The sequence below is a fragment of the Chiloscyllium plagiosum genome, chromosome 12 (genome assembly GCF_004010195.1).
Source record: "Chiloscyllium plagiosum isolate BGI_BamShark_2017 chromosome 12, ASM401019v2, whole genome shotgun sequence".
In the NCBI taxonomy this organism is placed as follows: domain Eukaryota; kingdom Metazoa; phylum Chordata; class Chondrichthyes; order Orectolobiformes; family Hemiscylliidae; genus Chiloscyllium; species Chiloscyllium plagiosum.
The window spans coordinates 21,889,506-21,912,749 of NC_057721.1; the positions used below are offsets into that span (position 1 = coordinate 21,889,506).

At 40.0% G+C, this 23,244-nt stretch overlaps 1 protein-coding gene across 3 annotated transcripts in view; it reads right to left on the reverse strand.

The window, feature by feature from the left end:
- Positions 1-23,244, reverse strand: part of scaf4a (SR-related CTD-associated factor 4a) — an 87,510-nt gene that overhangs the window by 27,559 nt on the left and 36,707 nt on the right. For all 3 annotated transcript variants that reach the window (XM_043700719.1, XM_043700717.1, XM_043700716.1), the window contains 12 exons: positions 22,063-22,146; positions 13,434-13,478; positions 13,160-13,321; positions 11,320-11,452; positions 10,101-10,240; positions 7,224-7,373; positions 6,956-7,053; positions 6,539-6,659; positions 2,514-2,684; positions 2,339-2,430; positions 1,081-1,271; positions 606-706 (listed from right to left, as the gene is read on the reverse strand). In XM_043700719.1, the coding sequence (XP_043556654.1) occupies positions 606-706; positions 1,081-1,271; positions 2,339-2,430; positions 2,514-2,684; positions 6,539-6,659; positions 6,956-7,053; positions 7,224-7,373; positions 10,101-10,240; positions 11,320-11,452; positions 13,160-13,321; positions 13,434-13,478; positions 22,063-22,146 (1,488 nt within the window). The remainder of the gene's footprint in view (positions 1-605; positions 707-1,080; positions 1,272-2,338; positions 2,431-2,513; positions 2,685-6,538; positions 6,660-6,955; positions 7,054-7,223; positions 7,374-10,100; positions 10,241-11,319; positions 11,453-13,159; positions 13,322-13,433; positions 13,479-22,062; positions 22,147-23,244) is intronic.

Consider the following 23,244-nt stretch of genomic DNA (forward strand, 5'->3'; position numbering starts at 1 on the left):
TCCAACCCTTTGTTGCACAGCTGTCAGCAACTTCTTCAATTCACACAAACGAACTACAGTGAATGCAGCACTCAGTGTTTAATCAAAACAGGCTAACCAAGAAAGATTTTGGTCACACTTAACATTCAAACGTATCTATTTCCATTAGGACTATATACTTAAATTAAGAAAAAAAGTCATGGTTGAATTTCAGACTCTTCCCCTCACCGACAGGTACTGAAGTAAACTGGGTGCTCAACACTGGGCGACTGACTGTGCGGTGTTTGCACGTTCTCCCCATGTCTGCGTGGGTTTCCTCCGAGTGCTCCGGTTTCCTCCCACAGTCCAAAGATCTGCAGGTCAGGTGAATTGGCCATGCTAAATTGCCCGTAGTGTTAGGTAAGGGGTAAATGTAGGGGTATGGGTGGGTTGCGCTTTGGCGGGTTGGTGTGGACTTGTTGGGCCGAAGGGCCTGTTTCCACACTGTAACATAATCTAATCTAATCTAATTCTGAATGTCTCAACTCTGGACAACAATGACACTTACACAACAAGCTACACTAACTTGACAAATATTTAATCCAATGTCACAAAACAATTTTTAACTAGGGATAAAATATACTCACATTCAAAGATTCGATTTGGCCAAATTCTTCCAGAAGATTTGCAACATCCTGCTGCGTTGCCCTCTTGTCTAATTGTCCTATCCAGAGGGTTGTGCTGCAAACTGTGAACATGATGTTGAAAATATTAAGATCAGGATGCTTTATTTTAGTAGCAATTAAAACATAGTTAGTAATAGATTTTGGGGTAAAGGAATGGAGTAAGAATCTCAGATTTAAGGGTTAGAGGACTTGCTTATCTTCCAATCAGGGAATGAGAGTAAATTCTTTAGGCAAAGAATTTTGTTGAATGAGCAGTTTGTCATCTTTACAATTTTTAAAATATTTCCATCATAAAATTATATACACAACATTTATTTTGTTGTTAATGGGACAATGCCAATTCTAAACAATTATGGTCATGCCAAAATGCTCCTTCAAAAATAGGACATATTCTAATATGATATGATGGATTTTATTCTAGATTCTAACTACCTACCGCTAACAATTTTTGATTTAATTGGTGGAAGTCCTTTTTGACGGCGTTCTCTCTCCTTCTCTCTTTCACGTCGCTCTTGAGATCGCGAACGAGGAGAGTGCCTGCGTCTTTCTCTGGATCGTGATCGAGAACGCTTGTGTCTTGACCTTCTTGACCTAGATCCAGACCGAGAACGTCTTCGCTTTGGTGATCTGTGAAAAATATACAATTTAAATATTCTGGAAATGAAATACTCTTTTCGGAATTAATGAAATGCACTATTTTCTCAACATGTGACAACTTTATAACAGACTGTACTTTTTAAGTACGAATTAATTTAGCAGTTCCCTAGTTAATCTAATTTAATTTTCTACAGTCATATTTGCTATCTTTAGGTGCATAGACTGTGATCTCCAGCTCTATACTTCTTGGAGCCAACGAATGCGTCCAGCAGCTATCCTAGGACCCTCCAACAGTGAAGTTCAATGTAATAACAATTTCTTTCATTCAGATATCTAATATGAAGTAAATTAATTTGTAATTTCATAGATTACATTTCTCCAAATAATCTGGAAATTACCTTTTAAGACATGCTATTATCTCTTCCAAGTTACATTACTGTTCCGCTCAATTGATATACTGTCAAGTATGAAAATGTTAGTGAATAACCAAAACTTTCTCAACGTGTAAAGTCCACATGTTTGGAACAAATGACTTGAATATGTGACTGTTTGTTGAAAAGGTGCAGTTCCTACCTATAGTAAGTTTTTATTTACCTGCACTTTTCAGACTGGTCAGTGGGTTGGGTTGGTGGGCAGAATCTTGGGCATCCAGAGGCTTGCAAGGCATACAGAGGGCTGGAGCATGCGTTTTATTTGTGGATTCCAGTGGTTAGTAGCAGCAGGGTTAGCGGAGCAACTAAACACTGCAATAGAAGGGGTGCTCAACAAAATTACCCCAGATAGAGGGGCAGGGGATACAGATGGTATGGGATGGATAGATTGTAAGGATATGAATAATATGCGAGGGATTGCTTAGGAGAGGTGGATGGGATGACAGAGTGAGATAAGTAGGTTAATTTGACCACAAATGTTCTGCAGATCACTGTTGGTTCAACAGTGATTATCAAGGATACAATGAACCAACTATTAGGTGAGGGGAAAATAAATAAGAAATTATACATATAAAACCAATTGCCTACTTTTAGTAAACTTGAACTTATGATGCTTCATGTAAACATTCAGATTGAATTCATGCACAGTATTCTCGTGTTGCTAACCTTGATCCAGACCGAGTGCGTGATCTTCTAGTTTCAACACTACGACGTTTTGTTTCTCGTGTATCAGGTTTTTCAATCTCCATATCTACTTCCTTAAAATCAAAAGATTACGCTTATTAGATTACGATCTACAAAAGGGATCACACATTACAAAATATATTATGTGAAAGCTTACTTGCTGCTGCTGCTGTTGCGATGGTGGTGGTTCACTTGGAGTATGGTAGTCTTGCTGAAAAACAGGCTGTATAGGTGGTGCTGGAGGCATGGTAGGCTGTGGCATAGCTGCATATGGATGAACAGGAACCATGCCAAATGTTGGTAATTGTCCATTGGGAGGTGGGGGAACCTGAAATAAATTAGTATTTCTAAATATTAACAAGAAAGAAAGAAAAATATTCTGAAAGAAACACTTTACACTAAAAGAAAATTCTAACATTAGATTCAACAGTGTAGTCTTGTGATGATCAATGCAGAGATGTGCATGGGAGAAGCAAGATAAACAATGAGGAAAATTTTAAAATGGAAAAGGCTCCATAATTGAAGATTACAATCTCTTCTCACTCCAATGTACCCATGAGGACAGATCTGGCCCCAGTGAATTGGGCAGGAAGACTAAAAGATAGGACAGTTGATAGTCAGTGGCAAATGCTTAATGAGATACTCATCGCTCACAACTCAAATATATTCCAGAAAGGAAGATGAGAGGAGGAATAAACATCCATGGCTAAGTAAGTTAAAGATAAAGAAAGACAACACTCAGGCAGACCACACTGCAAAGGTGGGAAAAAAAAAGGCATAAAAAGGCAAAAGGGTAAATGATGGAAGAAAACTAGCTCAAAATTTTAAAATTTATAGCAAAAGCTTATGAGTACATAGAAGAGAAGACAGTGGCAAAAGTGAACATTGGTTTCTTGGAGGATGAGACTGAGGAATGAATAGCGGGAAGCACAGAAATGGCAGAGTCACTAAACTGATAATAGTATTTGGCTTGGTGCATTCTACAATGTAGTAGTTATATTCCCCCATGGCAATTAAGTTTGCTTTCCAAATTAATTGCTGTCCAGTTAAATTATGTGAGAATTACTACCATGACAGCTTTATCAACCTCAGTAATCAGGTCGCAAATTCACCTGCACCTCCACACACATCATTTACTGTATCCGTTGCACCCGATCTGGTCTCCTCTACATTGGGGAGACAGGCTGCCTACTTGCAGAACGTTTCAGGGAACACCTCTGGGACACCCGCACCAACCAACCCAACCACCCCGTGGCTGAACACTTTAACTACCCCTCCCACTCCGTCAAGGACATGCATGTCCTTGGCCTCCATCACCAGACCCTGCATTACCGAAATCCACATACACCACAGCAACTGCTTTACCCTCTTCCACCATTTGACCACCTTCTCAAGGAACCAATAATGTTTGTGAAGCTCCACCTCCCCTTCACAAAACCGTGGTGACTATCCCTAATCAAAGTATTCCTTTTGAGATTATTATATTTCTATCTCTTATAACATTTGACCCACAACCAAAGTAAGGCTCACTGGTCTATAATAACCAGGGTTGTCTCTACTCCCCTTCATGAGCAATGGGACACCATTAGCTAACCTCCAGTTTTCTGGCACTTTTCCTGTAGAAAATGGTGACATCAAGATCAAAGTCAAAGGCTCTGCAATCTTATCGCTACCTTCCCAGAGAATCCTCAGATAACTCCCATCCACCCCAGGGGACTTATCTATTTTCACACTTTCCGGAATTGCTAACACATCCTCATTATGAATCTCAATCCCCTCTAGTCTAATAACCTGTATCTCAATCTTACCATCGACAACATTGCCTTTTCCTGTCTGAGTGCTGACAAAAAAAATTCATTTAGCACCTCTCCTATCTCTTTGAATTCCATGCACAACTTCCTACTACATTCCTTGACTAACCCTAATCATATTACTGTATCTGTTGCACCCGATGTGGTCTCCTCTACATTGGGCAGACAGGCCGCCTACTTGCGGAATCTTTCAGGGAACACCTCTGGGACACCCGGACCAACCAACCCAACCGCCCCATGGCTGAACACTTTAGCTCCCCCTCCCACTCCACAATGACATGCAGGTCCTTGGCCTCCTCCATCGCCAGACCCTGGCCACACGACGCCTGGAGAAAGAGCCCCTCATCTTCTGCCTAGGAACCCTCCAACCACACGGGATGAATGTAAATCTCTCTAGCTTCCTCATTTACCCTCCCCCCACTTTATCTCAGTCCCAACCCTCGGATTCAGCGCCGCCCTCTTGACCTGCAATCTTCTTCCCGACCTCTCCGTCCCCACCCCCTCTCAGGCCTATCACCCTCACCCACACCTCCTTCCACCTATTGTATTCCCAGCACCCCTCCCCCCTACCCTTTATCTCAGCCCGGTTGGCATGCCAGCCTCATTCCTGCCAAGAAGGGCTTATGCCCGAAACGTCGATTCTCCTGCTCCTCGGATACTGCCTGGCCTGCTGTGTTTTTCCAGCACCACATTTTTCAACTCTGGTCTCCAGCATCTGCAGTCCTCACTTTCTCCTCAGTAATCAGGTTGCCTGTCTTGCAAATACTTGCACCAGACCCATACCACTCATATATGGTATAACAGAATAAAATTACAACATCATCATTAAATGCCCTTCAACATCAAATTGTTCAGTCCAACACCCACGTGCCTCAAATCTAAAAGACCTTTTCAGTTTATTTGAATTGATTTATTCCTGTCAAGTGTACATGGAGATACAGTGAGAAGTGTTGCTGTATGTGCTTCATAGGCAGATCATACTATACAAGTGCATCAGGGTAACAGAAGAGTTACTGCTGCCAAGAAGGTGCAAAGAGACAGATTAACATTAACATTAAAGAGGTCCATTCTAAACTCTGAAAACAGCAGGGAAGAAGCTGTTCTTGAATCTGTTTGTACATGTATGCAAGCTTTTACATCTTCTGCCCAATGGAAGAGGGTGGAAGAGAGTATAACCAGGGTGGGAAAGTTGCCTGTGTTCCCTTTGCATCAGGAAGTATAGATGAAGTCAATGGATGGGAGGCTGATGTGAGAGATAGACTGGGTTGCATTCACAACTCTGTATTTCTTGCGGTCCTGTGAACAGTAGTTGCTATACTACACTGCGATGCACCTAGAAAAGTTGCTTTCTATGGTGCATCTATAAAAGTTCGTAAGAGTCTTATCAACAGATGATCACTGAAGTCCCTCAATGATCTCCATTCAAACTTGATGACTGATGACATTATGCTTGGAAAAATTTAGTCTGCTCTCAAACATTTGCAAAATGATGAAAGGTGTTGTCAATACTGCTGACAATAATCTGTTCACTACTGCTTAGCTTGGGTTCCACCAGGTCCACTCAGCTGCTGACTTTATTACTGTCTTCGTTCAAACATTGAGAAAAGACCTGAACGCAAAAGGTGCACTAAGAGTGACAGCCCTCGACATTACGGCAGCATTTGAATATATAGCATCATAGAGCCCCAGCAAAACTGGTGTTAATGGGAGTAATGAGGAAAACTCTTTATTGCTGGAGTTATACTGATACAAAAGTAGGTGACTGTTCGAGGTCAATCCCTTGAATAGTAGCCCAGCCAATGAAACTCACATCATATGAAAAAAGTAACTACAACATAGCAAATAGATTTGTTGTGTAAACTCCATAGTATTAAAGGATTTAATCTTCCTTGTGAACAGTGCAGAAACCTATAAGTGCCTAAGAATGAAAGCGGTAGACACTGTCAACTTATCCAATAGGTAGATTAAGGCAACTTCATAATATGATCGTAAGTTTGTTAAATAAACACACCCCGCTAATGAAAACCTGAAAGAAGTTGAAGGTTGATTTGGAAAGTTTGGCCTGGACAAGTGACTTGAATATTGGTTATATGATTTGCTTTGTTGTTATTATATAAAAGGAGAGACACTGAAAATGTGGGTTTTGGTCAGATGAGAGCTCATGAACATGGAGCTATATATAGGTTAAAACAGGGAAAACCTACAAGTTAGTATATCTATTCTGGTTAGTGCAATTCAAATTTCAATCAGTATCACATCTAATATTCTCCATAAGTGTACATCCTATGCAATGTCCAAATATTTGACTGGCAAATATCATTCCACATTTCAGACAGGCTGCACGGAAATGAAGTCTTTTGCATTTTCTAACCTGCTGTTGCAATGTCTCCTGCTGGAGTCCCATCAAGGTCTGCTGAAATTGTTCCATATTTGGCAGTCGAATTCCAAGCTGCTGATACATAGGTGGCTGTATACCTTCTCCAGAGTAGCCACTAACATTAAAGAGATAAAATATTTCAAAAATTTGTTCATTTGATATACTCACAAAGAATGCAAAGGCAATATATCTAACATACCACAAACTAAAGGATCTTACATATTTTTCCCCCCAAAAATTGCCATCAATAATACTAATTTCGTAAAACAACTGCAGTGACAAGTGAAACTTCAATTACAATTTTTAATTATCAAATTTTGGAAAATTTTTGACACAAGGACAAAGTAAACTTTAAGCAGGATTATCACAAAGAACTTAATTGCTTCAGTCCAGTAGGTTTGCAGCACTTACAATGAAGTCTGAGAAGGTGGTGGACTGGATTCTTCTTCCTTCTTCACATCATCAACCTGGTCTGGTTCATCATCATAATCAAAGCGGTCAAGCAATTTCTGCAGTAAAATTGACATGAACAATTCATCAACTCACTGAGCTACCAGTGTCACAAGTCTTATCAGCTACTAAACTGCAGAATATGAGGGACTGTGACTTAAGTTGGCAAGTATTAATGTGTACTAACACAAACTTCCGATTTGTAATATTATTGACTGCTTCTGCATACCTTATCAAAGGCAGCCTTTTGCTCTGGAGGCTGTGTACTCTGTGGCTTCAACTGAGCTGTTAAGGCTTCCACCTGGGACATGATGCTATTGTCTACAACTGGTGACTGTGGCTTTGGAGCCTGCTGGAAATTCTGTAATATCTGTTGTATCTGATGTAAAAAATGAAATCTAGTATAATTATGAACCATTAAAAAGAAATTCAGAATTAGATCTGATCTCAAAAATTGAAAAATTTAGAATAAAAAGACAGTTAATGGCTCAATTTATATCTGGAGGAACAGTAATATATTTATGTAATACTTTAAGAAAATTTTCCATAGAACACAGTCATAGAGATGTACAGCATGGAAACAGACCCTTCAGTCCAACGCGTCCATGCTGACCAGATATCCCAACCCAACCTAGTCCCACCTGCCAGCACCCAGCCCATATCCCTCCAAACCCTTCCTATTCATATACCCATCCAGATGCCTCTTAAATGTTGCAATTACACCAGCCTCGGATTTTCATTAGATGTTCCCATGTCCGGACAATTTTTTAAAAAGTTTCAAATATCTCAGTTTTCACTTGCCCCCTTTTTTGGTCAATTAGAAACAAGGAGGGAGAAAATCTGAGAAAGATTTTGTCCTTTTCTTTTCCATTAACACCCACTGCACCGCAGACTATTTTGGGCAATCGAACCATATCGCTGCCCCACCACCTAAAGCTACCATTTTAATGCCAGTGGCTTCAATGCTGATGATGCCTTTGAAACCATGAAACAGGATTGCTAACTTTGATAGGACAACTGTCATCACATTACCTCCCATCAAAATCTGTCCCTCCCCAGAGTTCAACCAATGATTGCAGAACATTGCAATTATCATGAGCCCCAACCTAACCATAATTTTTCAAAATCTGATCACCATACTAAAGTGCTACAAAATGTTAGGCTTCCTAAGATGGTTAAATTTTACATTGTCTCCTTTAATTCAGGCTAAAATGGAGTAGCTTGGAGATGTGATCTTATACTAAGTCTGCCCTGCAACAAACTCATTCTGCTTGTTATCAAGAAAGAAACTCAACAAAATTCATTGAATTGTGCAAATTTTAACACCTTGAAACAAAGATGGCAACATGCCTTGCTGCATGCAGGCTTTCAAAGTCAGAAATTTGGGGAAGAACGCCATTGCTAAAAGACTAATGATTAACGTGGAAAGAAAAATTAGAGTACAAGAAAAAGCCAGCAAGAAGTTTTAAAACATTAGTAAAAGTTTCTATAGACATTTAATAACAAGATGACAAAGTGAATGGTGGTGCTATAAAAATGAGTATGGGGAAACTAAGGAAAAATAAGGAGCTCATTATTAATTAACAGATAATTTGCACAACAGAAGATATAGTAATACCCCACAAATACTGGAAATAAGGAAATGGAATGGAATTAACTCAAGAAAATTTGCAAAGTTGCAAGGCTGACAAGTTCTTAGAAGTGGCTAAATGAGATACTTTTCCAAGATTCAGGGAAGGTTCCATTAGATTTGAAAATAGTCAATGTAACTCCTTTATTCAAAAATGAAAGGAGACAAAAAGCTGGAAACTAAAAGCAAGCTAGCTTAATACTTATAATAGGGGAGATGTGATAAGTTATTATTTAAGACTAATAACAAGGCACTTGGATAAGTTCAAGGTATATGGGCAAATCAACATGGTTTTGTGAAAAGAAAAATCATGCTCAACTAATTTCCTGCAGCTCTTTGAAGAGCTAACGTGCTGAGGATCAAGGCAAATCAGTGGATGTACAGTATTAAATCTCAAATAGTAATTTGATAAACTGCCATATCAAGAGGCTATAGTGGCAAATAAAACCTCATGGTGTGCAGTTAACATTGTATAGGCAGAAATGTGGCTAGTTAGCAGGAAACAGTAAGCATAAGTATACTGTTTTCTGGTTGGTAAGATGCAATGAGTGATGAACTATATTTCACATTTCATAGAAAATGATCAGATGAAGAGACTAAAGATCTGGTTGCTAAATTTGCTGACAACACAAACATAGGTAAATTAATTTGCGAAGAGCACATAAGGAGACCACAAAGAGATGTGCATAGGTTAAGTGAGTTGGCAAAGATCTGGCAAATTGATGACAAGATGGGAAAATCTGAAATTGTCCATTGCAAGAAAAATTTAAACAAAAAGAAAATGAGGCTTTGCTTCAGTTATACAGGACATTCGTGACACCACGCCTGGAATACTGTCTACAGCATAGGTAACCTTATTTAAGGAAGGGTGTAAATACACTAGCAGTTCAGTAAAGGTTTACTAGTCTAACGTATGGAGAAGAAAAAAAACGGATATACTGGACTTGTGTGCGCTGCGGTGTGGATGTTGGATTTGACAAAAACGTAGGATCCTAAGGGATCTTAACAGGGTGAATGTGGAACGGGTTTTTCCTCTTGTAGGAGAACCTAGATTGAGAGATCATTGTTTATTAATAACGAGTCATCTGTTTAAGACAAGTTGAGAAAGCCTCTGGCAACTCTCGGGTCTTATAGTCTTCACAAGCTTCTCTTTCTCAAATAGGGAATCTGTCCTCACCAGCGCTATCTTTGAGGGGACAAGTGGCCTAATCCTGCCAGTAATTTTCATGTTGTTATACCAAGCAAGACAAAAGGACAATTGTGGGTAAATCACTAAGGATAAGAAGCCTCCATCTTCCAAATGAGGGGATTTAAACTGTACCTGTTTCTTCCTAATCCACAGCAACATGCATCAATATTCTATATGCAGTGGCAATACACAAAGTATCAATCTCTTCTTGAGTAAAGTGCTGATACAGTCATTGGCATTACTACATTGCTTCGAACTCAAACAACACATACCAATTTAAATTTTACCTGTGCTCCTTGTGTCGATTGAAAAAGCTGTGCTACAGCTACAAATGCATCAGAGTTGGGTAGTTGCTGCTGTATCGCAGACAAAGAATCAGATGTAATCGGAGGAGCTTGTGCAGGTGTCGGAGGAACAACAGGGGGACCTAGGAAAAATAAAAATACACTCAGATACCACAATCATATTTCTCTGCAGTATTTACTTAATGCCTCTACGCAGACTTCAGAAATGCAACGATTACCCCAAAATCTTGATCTAGTCATGAACATGAAACTTTACATTAAAACATTAATATCCCATTTTCCCACTAACTCAGCGCTCTGATTAAGGCGCTGAGTAGCACACAGACCATGGAGTTCCCAGATTTAATCCTCAATCAATGCCTCAGTCAGCAGATATCAAGGAGCATACTTTGACCATCGCATAGGTAAAGGGAAATAATGCCTGATCATTTTTTATTCGGTGACTGAAGAATTTGTGCTAATGTGAAAACCTGCTCATGGACCAAACAGGTATTATGCAAGAAACATTCCAAAATCCAAGAGCTTTCTGAAACTCAAGTGCAAGGATCAGAAGTTGAATAAATATCACTTGAGCAAAGCGCCAAAGTTATCAGCCCTAAAGATTGTTTTCCGGAGCTGTAGCTTACTATGTACCTTGACAGTAGTTCTAATGAAAACCTATTGAGCAGAGAAAAAAAAGTCTCTCTCTACTTGTATTCCCAGCACTTTTAGTTTTTGTTCCAGTATTCTAGCATTCAATGTTTTGCTTTCTTGTCCTGCTCCCAATTGGAACTTTTGATGTTGCATACCAAATGTAAAATGTTACTCTTATATTGCAATACCAATAACAATGGAAGAAGTTGCTCAAGCAGCTCCACTTATAGTACACCATTCTCCATTAACAAAATGTATACTTGGTTTAGTGCATTAAGTAGCACTGGTACATGGAACAAACTATGTGGGTAGCTGTTATCCTCATGGCAAGTTGAAAAGTGTTGCCAATTGCTGAATCAAGCTTTCAGTCCTAATGGATTTCATATCTAATGACCAACTTAAGAATTGAAAAAAAATCTCTCTACACGAGGTTGGTTCATTCAAGTACTAAACAATCTGCAGAGCAGTCAAATAACCAACCTGTTATGAAATGAACAGTTCATGTTCCAATAACGCTCATTACTTTTCTTTTTAAAAATTGACAATTCAGCACAAAAATTATACTTACTAGTATTGTTATCAGTATTTTCCAGTGCAGGTGGAACTGATGTTGCAGTTGCCATATCTAATAATGGCTGTATAACTTCAATCTTGAAAACACAGTTCTTTTGCCAAAGGTTCAGCACACGAACTATCTTGCTCTGTTTAAATACAAACAAATAACGATTCTTTAGATAGATGCATTCATTCATGTCATTTAGCTCTAAGTCATGATTTAACAATGTGGCTTTCTGCTCTTCATATATTTTCACTAGTTGGCATTCACTGCCCCATTGATGTATCACACCAACTCAAAACTTCCTCATCTGCTAACCATGTAATTTTGATTCTGGGCGAAAACATGGATAATACAATGGAATAGTGAACAGCAGGTGCTGCTCACCTCAGTTCAGCCTTGGTTCAAACACAGACAAAAGAGCTATATTCCAAACAGAAGGCAAAAATGACATCCCTTGACAACATGGCTGCATTTGACAGACCGTGACATCAAGGAATCCTAGCAAAACTAAAATCAATGAGAATCAGGGATGGAGGACACTCTCCACTGGTTATTGTTATATCTGTCGCAAAGGAGTTCCTCAGGGTAGTCTCCAAGGCATAACCATCTTCAGTTGCTTCATCAGTAACCTTGCCTCCAACAAAAAATCAGAGGCAGGAATGCTGGCTCCTATTTGCAGAACTTCCAGCACTATTTGCAAGTGCTAAAGATCTGAAACAGTCTATGTTCAATCACAGAAAGATCTGGACAACATTTAGACTTGGACATAAGTGGCAAGTAACATTTGCACCACTCAAGTGCCAAGGGATAACCATCACACTGACATTTGAAGGCATGCTATCACCGAATTCCCCAGTAGCAATATCCTGTGTGGGGGGGGGGGGGGCGGTTACCAGTGACCAGAAATTGAACTGGTCCAGTCATCTAAACATCATGACTACAAGAGCAGATCAGGGGCCGCTAAGTGCTCAGTAGTTTACTTCAACTCCTCAAAGCCTGTCTATCCATCTACAAGGTACAAATCAGTGTGTGATGAAATACATTCCACTTGCCTTGAAGTATACTGCTCCGACAATACTCAAAAAGCTTGCCATCATCCAGGTTGAAGAGGCCTACTTGAATGGTATCCCACCTAATATCTAAAACATCCATTCCCTTCACTGTGACAACAGTGTGCACTATTTACAAGATGTACTGCAGTACATCCTTGGCATCCAAAACCATAACCTCATCACCTCAAAAGGACACTGACAGTGGATGCATGGCAACACTGTCCTCTACAAGTTCCTCTCCAGGTCGCACACCATCCGGACTTGGAATCCTATCTCTTTTCTTTCACTGTTACTGGGTCAAAACCCTCAATACGCACTTCACTAAAGCACTGAGTGTGCATCTATTCACCATAAACTGTAGCAGTTCAAGAGGCAGCTCACCATGTTCTCAAGAGTAATTAAGGATGGATAATAAATACTGACTTAGTCAGTGACATACACATTCCCAGAACAAACAAAAATAAATGTCAATATAAAATAAAAACACATGCACAGTTTGAACTGTGCAACAATATTCATTTACTATTTCCCTGTAATGGCACATCGTCTGTCTTTTCCTAATTTAATTAGTTTATTTCGATACAATTCAAACTTCAGAAACAAGGTCTCTGACTGTATTAATACAATATGGCTCCAACAATCATGGCATTAAAATTTTACCGACCCACCATTAATGTTTTACTGAAACATTAGCAGTGGATCATAACTTGGAGAATTTCATTTTCAGAAAACTCAAAAACCATCCCAAAGGTAATACATTCCAGTACATCAATCTGCTGCCTATTCAATGTCCTTACCTTCTCATCAGATGGACATTTATACAAATACTGGAATGTCGCAGTAATATTTTTGCTGAACCGCGGCCCAAATACATCTTTTTCTGCTCCAAATTGATGACGGGATTGACGCACAATAGAGTCGACCACATACAATCCTGGAACTTTAAATTCTGGTTTGCACTATAAAATTATTGTTTAAAAGGGAGAATTAGTAAATTATTAAAAAATTTGTAAATGTTACTACAAATTAACTATTCAACTTCCAAGAAAAACACTTTAACAAGTTGCTCACCTTTTTGATAAACTTCTCTACAATCTGCACAACATGCTTGTAAAGCTGAAAAATGACATATTGCACAGTAATTTATTACAATTGAAATTTTTGACTCAAATCACAATTAACCTTTGGTAATTATAAATATGTTGAAATACACAATATCATTTGGAACTAAGTGCAATACAATGGTCTTACAAAGCCTTAAAATTCATGTGGAAAGTAGATTTGAATTTTCCATAAATGGGAAATATCTCGTGAAGTTTTTAATCTTATCTTTTATATGTTTTACTCTACATTCTTTTTTAAAGACAGAAAACAATGTGTGCCTAAATTATCTAAGCAGAACAAAATTAGCACATCCTACAATTTGGAAAAGTCAAATTTCATTTTCAATTTTTTTGAAAAATTATATGATAGCATTGAACATAATATTGAACAGCAAAGAGAGAGAATGCTATCTTATTTGCATCATTTATCACTTCCATCCTCCTGGAAAAAACTATCACCCAATTCACAAACAAATTCATTTTCAAAATCATAATTATCTAGTCTTTGGCCCTCTGTACACAACATTTCTGCAGCTCCCGATTTGCTCAGCTTTGTGCCCACATCCACTTTTAGTATCATTGTCCCAATCCCCATTATGTGGCCCTCATTTTCAGTAATCAAGTCTTAATTGGAAAGAATATTGCACACAACTGGCTCAGCCATCCACCAGCAGACCTGTCTGATCCACTTAAAACCATACTAGATCCTCCTCTCCCTCATCAAACTACTCACTATTCAAAATCATCCAGAAATAAAGGGATGATCTCCCACTTTTCTCAATTGCAAATCATTCCCTTTTACCCTCAAGGACAAGGAGCTCATGAAAGACATGATTAATATTTAGACAATTCAATCAGCTGTGTTGACCACAGCACCTATCTTCCACTTGCTGTACGGTCCAATGTCCTTTAATGTTCCTCCTTGCCCTGGTCTTGACTTTGCATCTTTCGCTTCCATCTCCCTCGTACTCTCTGATCGCATATTGTTCATGGGATGCATTTCCTGTTCTCTTCATTCTATTCCCATCACACTGCCGATCACCCAACCTCTTCTTTTGATCTTAAAGTCAGCCAATATTGCAAATGATTTTTGCTTTCCTAGTGTTATCATTCCAACCTTCAAATGTGCTATCATTATTCCATTCCTGAAGGTATCAACCCTTGACACCCCCCAACTTCGCAGACTACATCCCATCTTCAATTTCATTTTCCCCTCCAAACGTTTTGTACACATTGCTGCCTTTCAAATTCAGTTTCATCTTTCCCAGAATACCACGTTTGGTTGCCTCTAATCAGGTTTCTACTCTTGCCACGGGTGCTACACTCGAAGTGACATCATGTGCGAGAAACCTTGTCCTGGACCAGTTGGCAGCCTGTCACACAGTTGACCAACTTATCCACCTCAATATCCTCTTTACTCACACGAAAGTCAACCTAATTACATAACTATTACAGTGTTTTGTCAAATATAAGCAACTTCTAAGCAGACCCACACCCGAAGCAGGCATACTTGCATCAGTTAATGTATGCATATTGAACATAACTGAACATATTAACAGCTTATCATACAGTACAGAGGAAAACATTCAGCCCAGAATCTGTCCTGCCAAAAATACATTATCTACACTAGTTCCATTTTTGATATTTCAAGCGCTGATTTAATGACTGAAGTTTCCTGCGTAAACTAACCTCCAGGCAGTGCATTCCAGATCCTCAATACCATCTGAGTGAAAATGTTTTTCTCAAATCCCCTCTAAATCTCCTGGCTTTCATTTGAAAATTATGCCCCTTAGACTTTCTATTCATACTGTCCATGCCCCTTTGAATTTTCTGCAACTCTACTAGATCCCCTTCAAACTTCTCTGTTCTAAATAAAACTGAGGGTAGACGAGCAGGAGGCTGAAAGAACACAGCAAGTCAGGCAGTATCAGGAGGTGGAGGTCAATGTTTCAGAGTGTAACCCTTCTTCAGGACTGGGACGGGTGTGTGTGTGTGTGTGTGTATGTATAAGGGGATCTGCAAATAAAGGGGGTGGGGGAGACAGGGTGGTGAAGTGGGGATAGGTGAACACAGGTAGAGGGTACCTGATGGTTGGTCAATGGGAAGAATGAATCCAGTTGGTGGCTAGAACTCAATGTCTCCAATTTCAAATATCTTCCCTTCCCATCACCTGACTCCCCTCCCAGCCAGCTCATCGACCCTTCCTTCTAGACACCAATCGAATTCATTCCACCCAGGTCGTACTCTCTACTTATGTTCACCCATCCCTACCTCACCGAGCTGCCCCCACAACCCTCCTTATCTGCAGCTCCCCTTACACCTACCTCCAGTCCTGAAGAAGGGTTACACCCAAAACACTGACTTCCCCACCTGCTGATGCTACCTGGCTTGCTGTGTTCTTGCAGCCTCCTGCTTGTCTACATTGGACTCAAGCTTATACAGCCTTTCTTCACAGATGCAATGCTCAATCATCCTGGTGAATCTCCTTTGCACCCTCTCTAGTGCATTAATCCTTCCTTTAGTGAGGTGACCACAATGCTCCAGCTACAGCCTAACCAAACTACTGAACAGTTCCAACATGATCTCCCTGCCATTAAAATCTATGCCATAACTGATAAAGGCAAACATCCCATATGCCTTGCCGAATCAAGTAACAGGTCTTGCTGCCTTCAGAGAGACCTGTGGACAAGCAACCAAGATCCCTCTGTTCCCCTAAGTTTCCTATTGTCTTGCTGTTCATTGAACTACTCGCTGATCTTGTTTCTCCTGCCAAGGTACATCACCTCAAATTTATTGGGTTAAATTCTATCGACCAATATTCTGCCTATCTGACAAATTCACTTATGTTCTCCTATAACGTAAAACATTCATACTGTCAATCACTGAACCAATCTTTCTATCATTCACAAACTTACTCATCACTCCCTACGTTCTCACCTATAGCTTTTGAGTATCACAAACAATAAGGGACCATGCACTGATCTCTGTAGTATACTCCAGGATACAAGTCAGAGTTTTGTACCACAAACATCTCCTGCAAATAGGCTAACTTTGGATCCAAACTACTAAGTTACCCTGGATCCCATGAGCTTTTACCTTCTTTATCAGTTTACCATGTGGAACCTTGTCAAAAGTCTTGCTGAATTCCATAAAAGCTTTATCAAATATCCTGTCCTCACCTCAACACTTGGCCAACTTCTCAAAAAGCTTCACTAGATTTGTTGGGCCTGACTTCTCTCTGACAAAGCTATGCTGACTACCCCTGATTAAACTCGCTTCTCTAAATGGAGGTGAATCTTCTCCTTCACTATTTTCTCCATTAGTTTACCAACCAGCAACATCTGACCTCATAACCCCCACTCAATTATTACCATCAAGCCAGGGGATCAACTCTACTTCAAATGTAGAATGCAGGAGAGCATATCAGGATCAGCAACTGGTATATCTAAAAATAAATAACCTGGCGAAATTAACAAACAGAACTACTTGTTGCCAAATAGCATAAGTAGAAAATGGTAGAGTTAAGTGAACCCACAACTAAACAGATCAAATCTAAGCTCTAGTCCTGCCATATCCAGTCTGGAATGGTGGTGGACAATTAAACAACTCACTGGAGGAGACTCCCATCATTGAGAATGGGAATTTTTATGAAGAGCCCAAGACAATAGTGCAAAAGCTAAGACTGAAGCATTTGCAGCCATCTTCAGCCAGAAGTGATGATCCATCTTGACCTCCTACAGTGGTCCCCAGATACCAGTCTTCAGCCAATTTGATTCATTTCATGCAAAGACTATGGGCCCTGACAACATTCTGGCAATAGTAATGAAGAGTGCACTCCGGAACTTGCTGCTCCCTTGGCTGAATTCTTCCTGTACAGCCATAACACTGGCATCTACCTGACAATTTGGAAAATAGGGCGAAAGTGAGCACTGCAGATGCTGGAGATTAGAGTCAAGGCTGGAGTGGTACTGGAAAAGCACAGCAGGCAGCATCCCAGGTGCAGGAAAATCGATGAAGGGCTTTTGCCAATTATGTCCCATCTGTCGAAGCTTGATCATCAGTAATGTGATGGAAAGTATCACCAAGAGCTTTTAAGCAGCACCAGCTGAGCAATAGCCTGCTCAGTGACACCCAATTTGGTTTCCACCAAGGCTCCTGATCTCATTACAGCCTTGGTTCAAACATGGACAGAATAGCTGAATTCCAGAGGTGAGGTGAAAGTTACAGTCCTTGACATCAAGGCTGCAATCAATAGTGAACCATCACTGACCAAAGCTAGATTTACTAGCTAGGATATAGGGGCAAACTCTCTAGTGGTTGGAGTCATACATGGCACACATGGAAGACATCGTGGTTGTTGGAGGTCAGTCATGTCAGCTCCAGGACATCTCAGCAGGAGTTCCTCAGGGTCGTGTCCGAGGCCGAACCATCTCCAGCTGCTTCATCAACAACCTTCCCTCCATCATAAGGTCAGATGTGGGGATGTTCGCTGATGATTGCACAATGTTCAGCAGCATTGAAGTGATTTGTTTTCAAATTCAACAAGATCTGGACAATACCCAAGCTAGGGCTGACAAGTGACAATTAACATTCACACCATACAAATGCCAGGCCATGACTATCTCAAATAAGAAATAATCTAATCAATGCCCTTGACATTCAACAGTGTTATCACGACTGAATAGCCCACTAGAAATATCCTGGGCGTTTCCAATGACCAGAAACTCAACTGAACCTGCCACATAAACACAGTGGCTACAAGATGCGGTCAGAAGCTAGGGATACAGTGGAGAGTAACTCACTCCCCAAAATCTGTTCATCATCTACAAAGCACAAGTCAGGAGTGTGACAGAATACTCTTCAAATGCCAGGATGGGTGCACCTTAAGCACCACTCAAGAAGCTTGACACCACCAAGAAAAAGCAGCTGCTTGATTGAGATCTCATCCACAAGCATCCACTTCCTCCACTATCGGCATTCAGTAGCAGCAGCAGTGTGTGCTATCTACAAAATCCACTGCAGAAATTCATTGAAGATCCTTCGACACCATCTTACAAACCCACAATCATTACCATCTAGAAGAACAAGGGCAGCAGATACATGGGACAACTATCACCTGCAAGCTTCCGTCCAAGCCACTCACCATCTTGACTTAACAACATATCACTTACTTCACTGCTGCTGGATCAAAATCCTGGAAATTTCCTCCTATATTGTGGGTCAATCCAAAGCAGATGGACTACAGCAGTTCAAGGTAGCTCATATGACCTTCTCAAGGGCAACTAGAGACAGGCAATAAATGCTGACCAGCTATATTCACCCCAGGAATGAATTTAAAAGTATATAAAAACCACTGCTGCTATACTCACTGGTTGATCGTTTCCTACCAAACCTAACAAACTTTTTGTAAAATGGAACACATTAGCTGTCCTCCAATCCTCTGGCTCCTCTCATGACCAAAGATAATTTTAAAATTTAGGTCAGGACCCTGTAATTTCCTTCCTCATCACCAACTCATCTAACCTGGGGTTTTGTCTACTTAAATCCACTAATATCTCCAATACCTCCTTGCTTCTTAGAACAATCGGCACAAGTTTACGGTCCAACTTTTCAAACTCTGATCTTGCAGAAGACAGATGTGAAGTATTCATTTAATACTCAACCAAAGTTCTTCAGATTAATGCACATTGTCCCCTTGGTCCCGAAAAGGCCCTACTCTTTCCATAATTATTCTCTTCCCCTTGATATATTTGTAGAATATCACGGGGTTCTGTCTGATCATGCTCATCAGCATTTTCTCATACCTTTCTTTGCTTCCTTAATTGCTTTCTTTAGATACCCTCCTGCACTTCCTATATTTCTCTAGGGCCTCCATCGTCTTGCTCCCTTTTTAAATGTTATAGTTTCTTTTCCTTTGCATTCAGTCCTGACCATTCCGAGACATCCATGGTTCTCTGGGTTTGTTGCTTCAACAGTTTACCCTAAAGGAAACATGTTGGGGGCAGCACGGTGGCTCAGTGGTTAGCACTGCTGCCTCACAGCACCAGGGACCGGGTTCGATTCCAGCCTCGGGCGACTGTCTGTGTGGAGTTTGCACATTCTCCCCGCGTCTGCGTGGGTTTCCTCCAGGTACCCCGGTTTCCTCCCACAATCCAAAGATGTGCAGGTCAGGTGAATTAGCTATGCTAAATTGCCTATAGTACTAGGCACATTAGTTAGGGGTAAATGTAGGGTAGCGGAATGGATCTGGATGGGTTACTCTTTGGAGGGTCGGTATGGACTTGTTGGGCTGGATGGCCTGTTTCCATACTGTGGGGAATCTAATCTAATCTAATCTGTATGCCCCCATACCATGTTACCATGCTGAACACCTCCCATTGTTCTACCATACATTTACCCTCAAGTAGCAGTTCCAAATCTAATTGGGCAGATCTTGCCTTATTTGAATAAAATATACATAATCTCAATCCAAAACCCTTTTTGCAAGTCATCTTTCTCCTTTTCCATAATGAGCTGAAAACATACAGTGATGTGGTCACTATCTCTAAAATGCCTCCCTGCTATCATCTCAAACACCTGTCCGATTTCATTCCAGAATGAGATCCAACACTGCACCATCACTCGTAGGGTCATTGACACATAAAAAGCTCTCATGTACATCTGAAGAAATTTAGCCATCAAAACCCTTTATCGTAAGATTGGCCCAATTAACGTTTGGGTAACTTAAAATCTCTTGCTGTACTATTTTTACATACCTTAGTGAATTGACTACATATTGCTCCTTAATTGTCCACTGGCCATTTGGGGCCCTATATTATATTCCTAACAGTGTAACTACGCCCTTTATATTCTTAAGTTCTACCCACAAATCATTTGATGACGTTTCCAAGCTATCATTCCTCCATACCGCAGTAACTGACTCCTGAACTAATCACTGCCTTCAATGCTACCTCCACTTTTGCACTCCCCCCTGACCTGCCTGAAAATTCTACACCCCAAATGTTAAATTGCAAATCTTGGCCCTTCCTCAAGCACACCTGTGACAGCAATAATATAACACTTTGACATTTCAATCCATATCTTTAACTTACCTGCCTAAATTTGAATAGTCCTAGAATTAAGATACAGGCCATTCAGTCTTTCCTACTCCCTTGATATAACTATAGCTGAACTCACTATACAAATCAAATATGCAAAAGAATCACATTAGCTTAGATAACACTGAGAAAAAGAATCTTCGTACTGAAATCCAGGTAGCACAAGAAATCTGTATATTCCCTTGGCCCCTAATTTGCCTGTCTCACAGGCTATTTATGTGACATCCAGTTCTGAATAAAGCACACCTATTTATAATTTAGCATTTGGAAGACAGAAGCTTTCACCAACATGCTTCTTCATAAACTTAATTTCCCGCTTTCCGTCTGAGGTTAAACCAGACTATTTGTGACCTCAAGGCCTGATTTCACAAATGTGAACTTCTAATCCCATAACCTTCCAATTTGATTATATTTCTTTGTCATGAGGAATTGGCACTGTGTGGTTCAGAGATGAATTCTAACCAAATGTCATATTCTCCCTCCTGAATTTTCAGTTTCCTTCTAACATTTGAAAGGTCCTCATATAATCAAACAGGCAGACAGCTCTGGAAGTGAGTCTGCAGACCAGACATCCTGTAATAATCAGGACACGTATTGGTAAACAACTGAGTAGATCACGAACGCAAGCCATGCTTCAACAATGGTCAATCACCTGCAAGCAAATTCTGATTTGGAGGTTTAATGAGTCATTGAATCATGTACATGAACACTACTGCAGGCACATTGGTGGTGGAATTAAATTTTGACTTGTTCTTTATCGAAAGTGGGCAGGTTTTGGGCAGTAAGGATGTGAATTATTTGCTGTCAAGTTCCAAATCTGTTCTTGAATGCAGAGCACTTTCTGGTCAATAGGTCTCCCCCTACCATGAAAAATATATTGATCTATGTGCCTATCTGACAAGGATTGAAGCATTCAAGACGACAACTCACTCTCTCTACATTCTCAGAGGTAATTAGGGATGGGTTTAAACATTGGATTTTTCTAATGTCTTCACACAAAAATACAAAATGCCACCTTTTCCTGATTCATTTACCTGTGTCAAACCTACTTTACAAATCCTTGGCTCTCCCTTCAGATTCAGCAGTCCCCTACTCATATCTTAATTTTAATACTATTTGGAAATTAGGCCAGTTACAAGCAAATTGTTAATGCAAATTTTTAAAAAAGTTATGAAAGATTCAACCCTAACCTTATTGCAAGATGACCCAGTTAACTGGCGTTTGGGCTTTTCCTAATTGCAAATTTTAATTTTTCTATTTATCTTTGGCAGATTCTCAACATAAAAGAAAACATTTCTACCACTCAGAAAAGTTGCTATTCATCTTGGTGAATGCTTAGTTGTTGAAGTTACGGGGGAGAGCAGCAGGATTTCATGCATATACACAATTAATTTCTCCTATTCCATACCATAATCAGAAAGGGATACACAGAAGGAAGGAAGGAGCAAGAAACAACAATAGCTCAAACAATGAAGTACAGCAAATATGTGACTTTCTTACCTTTATAGCTTTGATGGCAGCTTTAGTAATAAGAATCATCTTTGCCCTAGAAATTGGTGGCTTTAGTTCCATCAGTGAAAAGAGCTGAAATGCACAAAAAAAAAGCACAATTAGTATTTGTTGTTTTAAGCTCAAGTTTCTTTTAAGTTATCCTAGGATATGGTATACATTGACATTAGTGTCATACTGTATGGCCACTGTTTCCACTGGCTAGAATTCATAAGCTAACAAAAACCAACAAATATAGTTCAAATTTCACAAAATTTCTACGTCAGCTTTCCCATATTGCTTAAATCATCTCAGGTATACAAGAAACAGCATTTTCTATAAACTTAACTTTAGATTCACCAGGATGTTACCTGGGATGCAGTGCTTTAGCTATAAAGAGAGGTTGAGTAAGTTCTTGGCTTTTCTTCTTTGGAGCAGAGAAGATCGAGAATGGACCTGATGGAGCTGTGTAAGATTTTGAGGGGTATGGGCAGGATGTACAGAAAACAGTTGCTTTCCTTCGTTGAAGAGTCAATAACAAGGAAGCACATTTTAAGATGAAAGGCAGGAGATTGAAAGGGAGTTGAGTAAAAACATTTCAATCGAGAGTGTTGGAGATCTGGAATGCAGTTCCTGCTAAATTAGTAGAGACGAGCAACCTCATCATTTTTAAAAAGTGCTTGGTTGAGCACTTGAAAGGTCATAATATTCAAAGCTGTGGGCCAATTGCTGGAAAATCAGATGAGTGTAGTGTTCACACAGTTTTGTCCAAAGGGCCTTGTCTAAGGTCTATGATTCGATCCATTACTTTAGTTGCAGAACAGTACCATTACCTCTGGTAAGTCTTTAAATCAAGCAGCAGTTAAGAAAGGTTGGTATTAACTTCCTACTTAACACTCACCGATTGACCATGAAAGTCTATTGCCATGTTTGCAAGAATATTACTTTTTTTCACGAGGTGTTAGTTTAGATTAGATTCATGAGTGTAGAACAGGCCCTTCGGCCCAACAACTCCACACCAAACTTCTGAAGACTAACCCACCAAGACCCATTTCCCTCTGACTAATGCACCTAATACTATGGGAAATTTAGCATGGCCAATTCACCAGACCTACACATCTTTTGGACTGTGGGAGGAAACCCACACAGACACAGGAGAATGTGCAAACTTCAACACAGACAGTCACCTGAGGC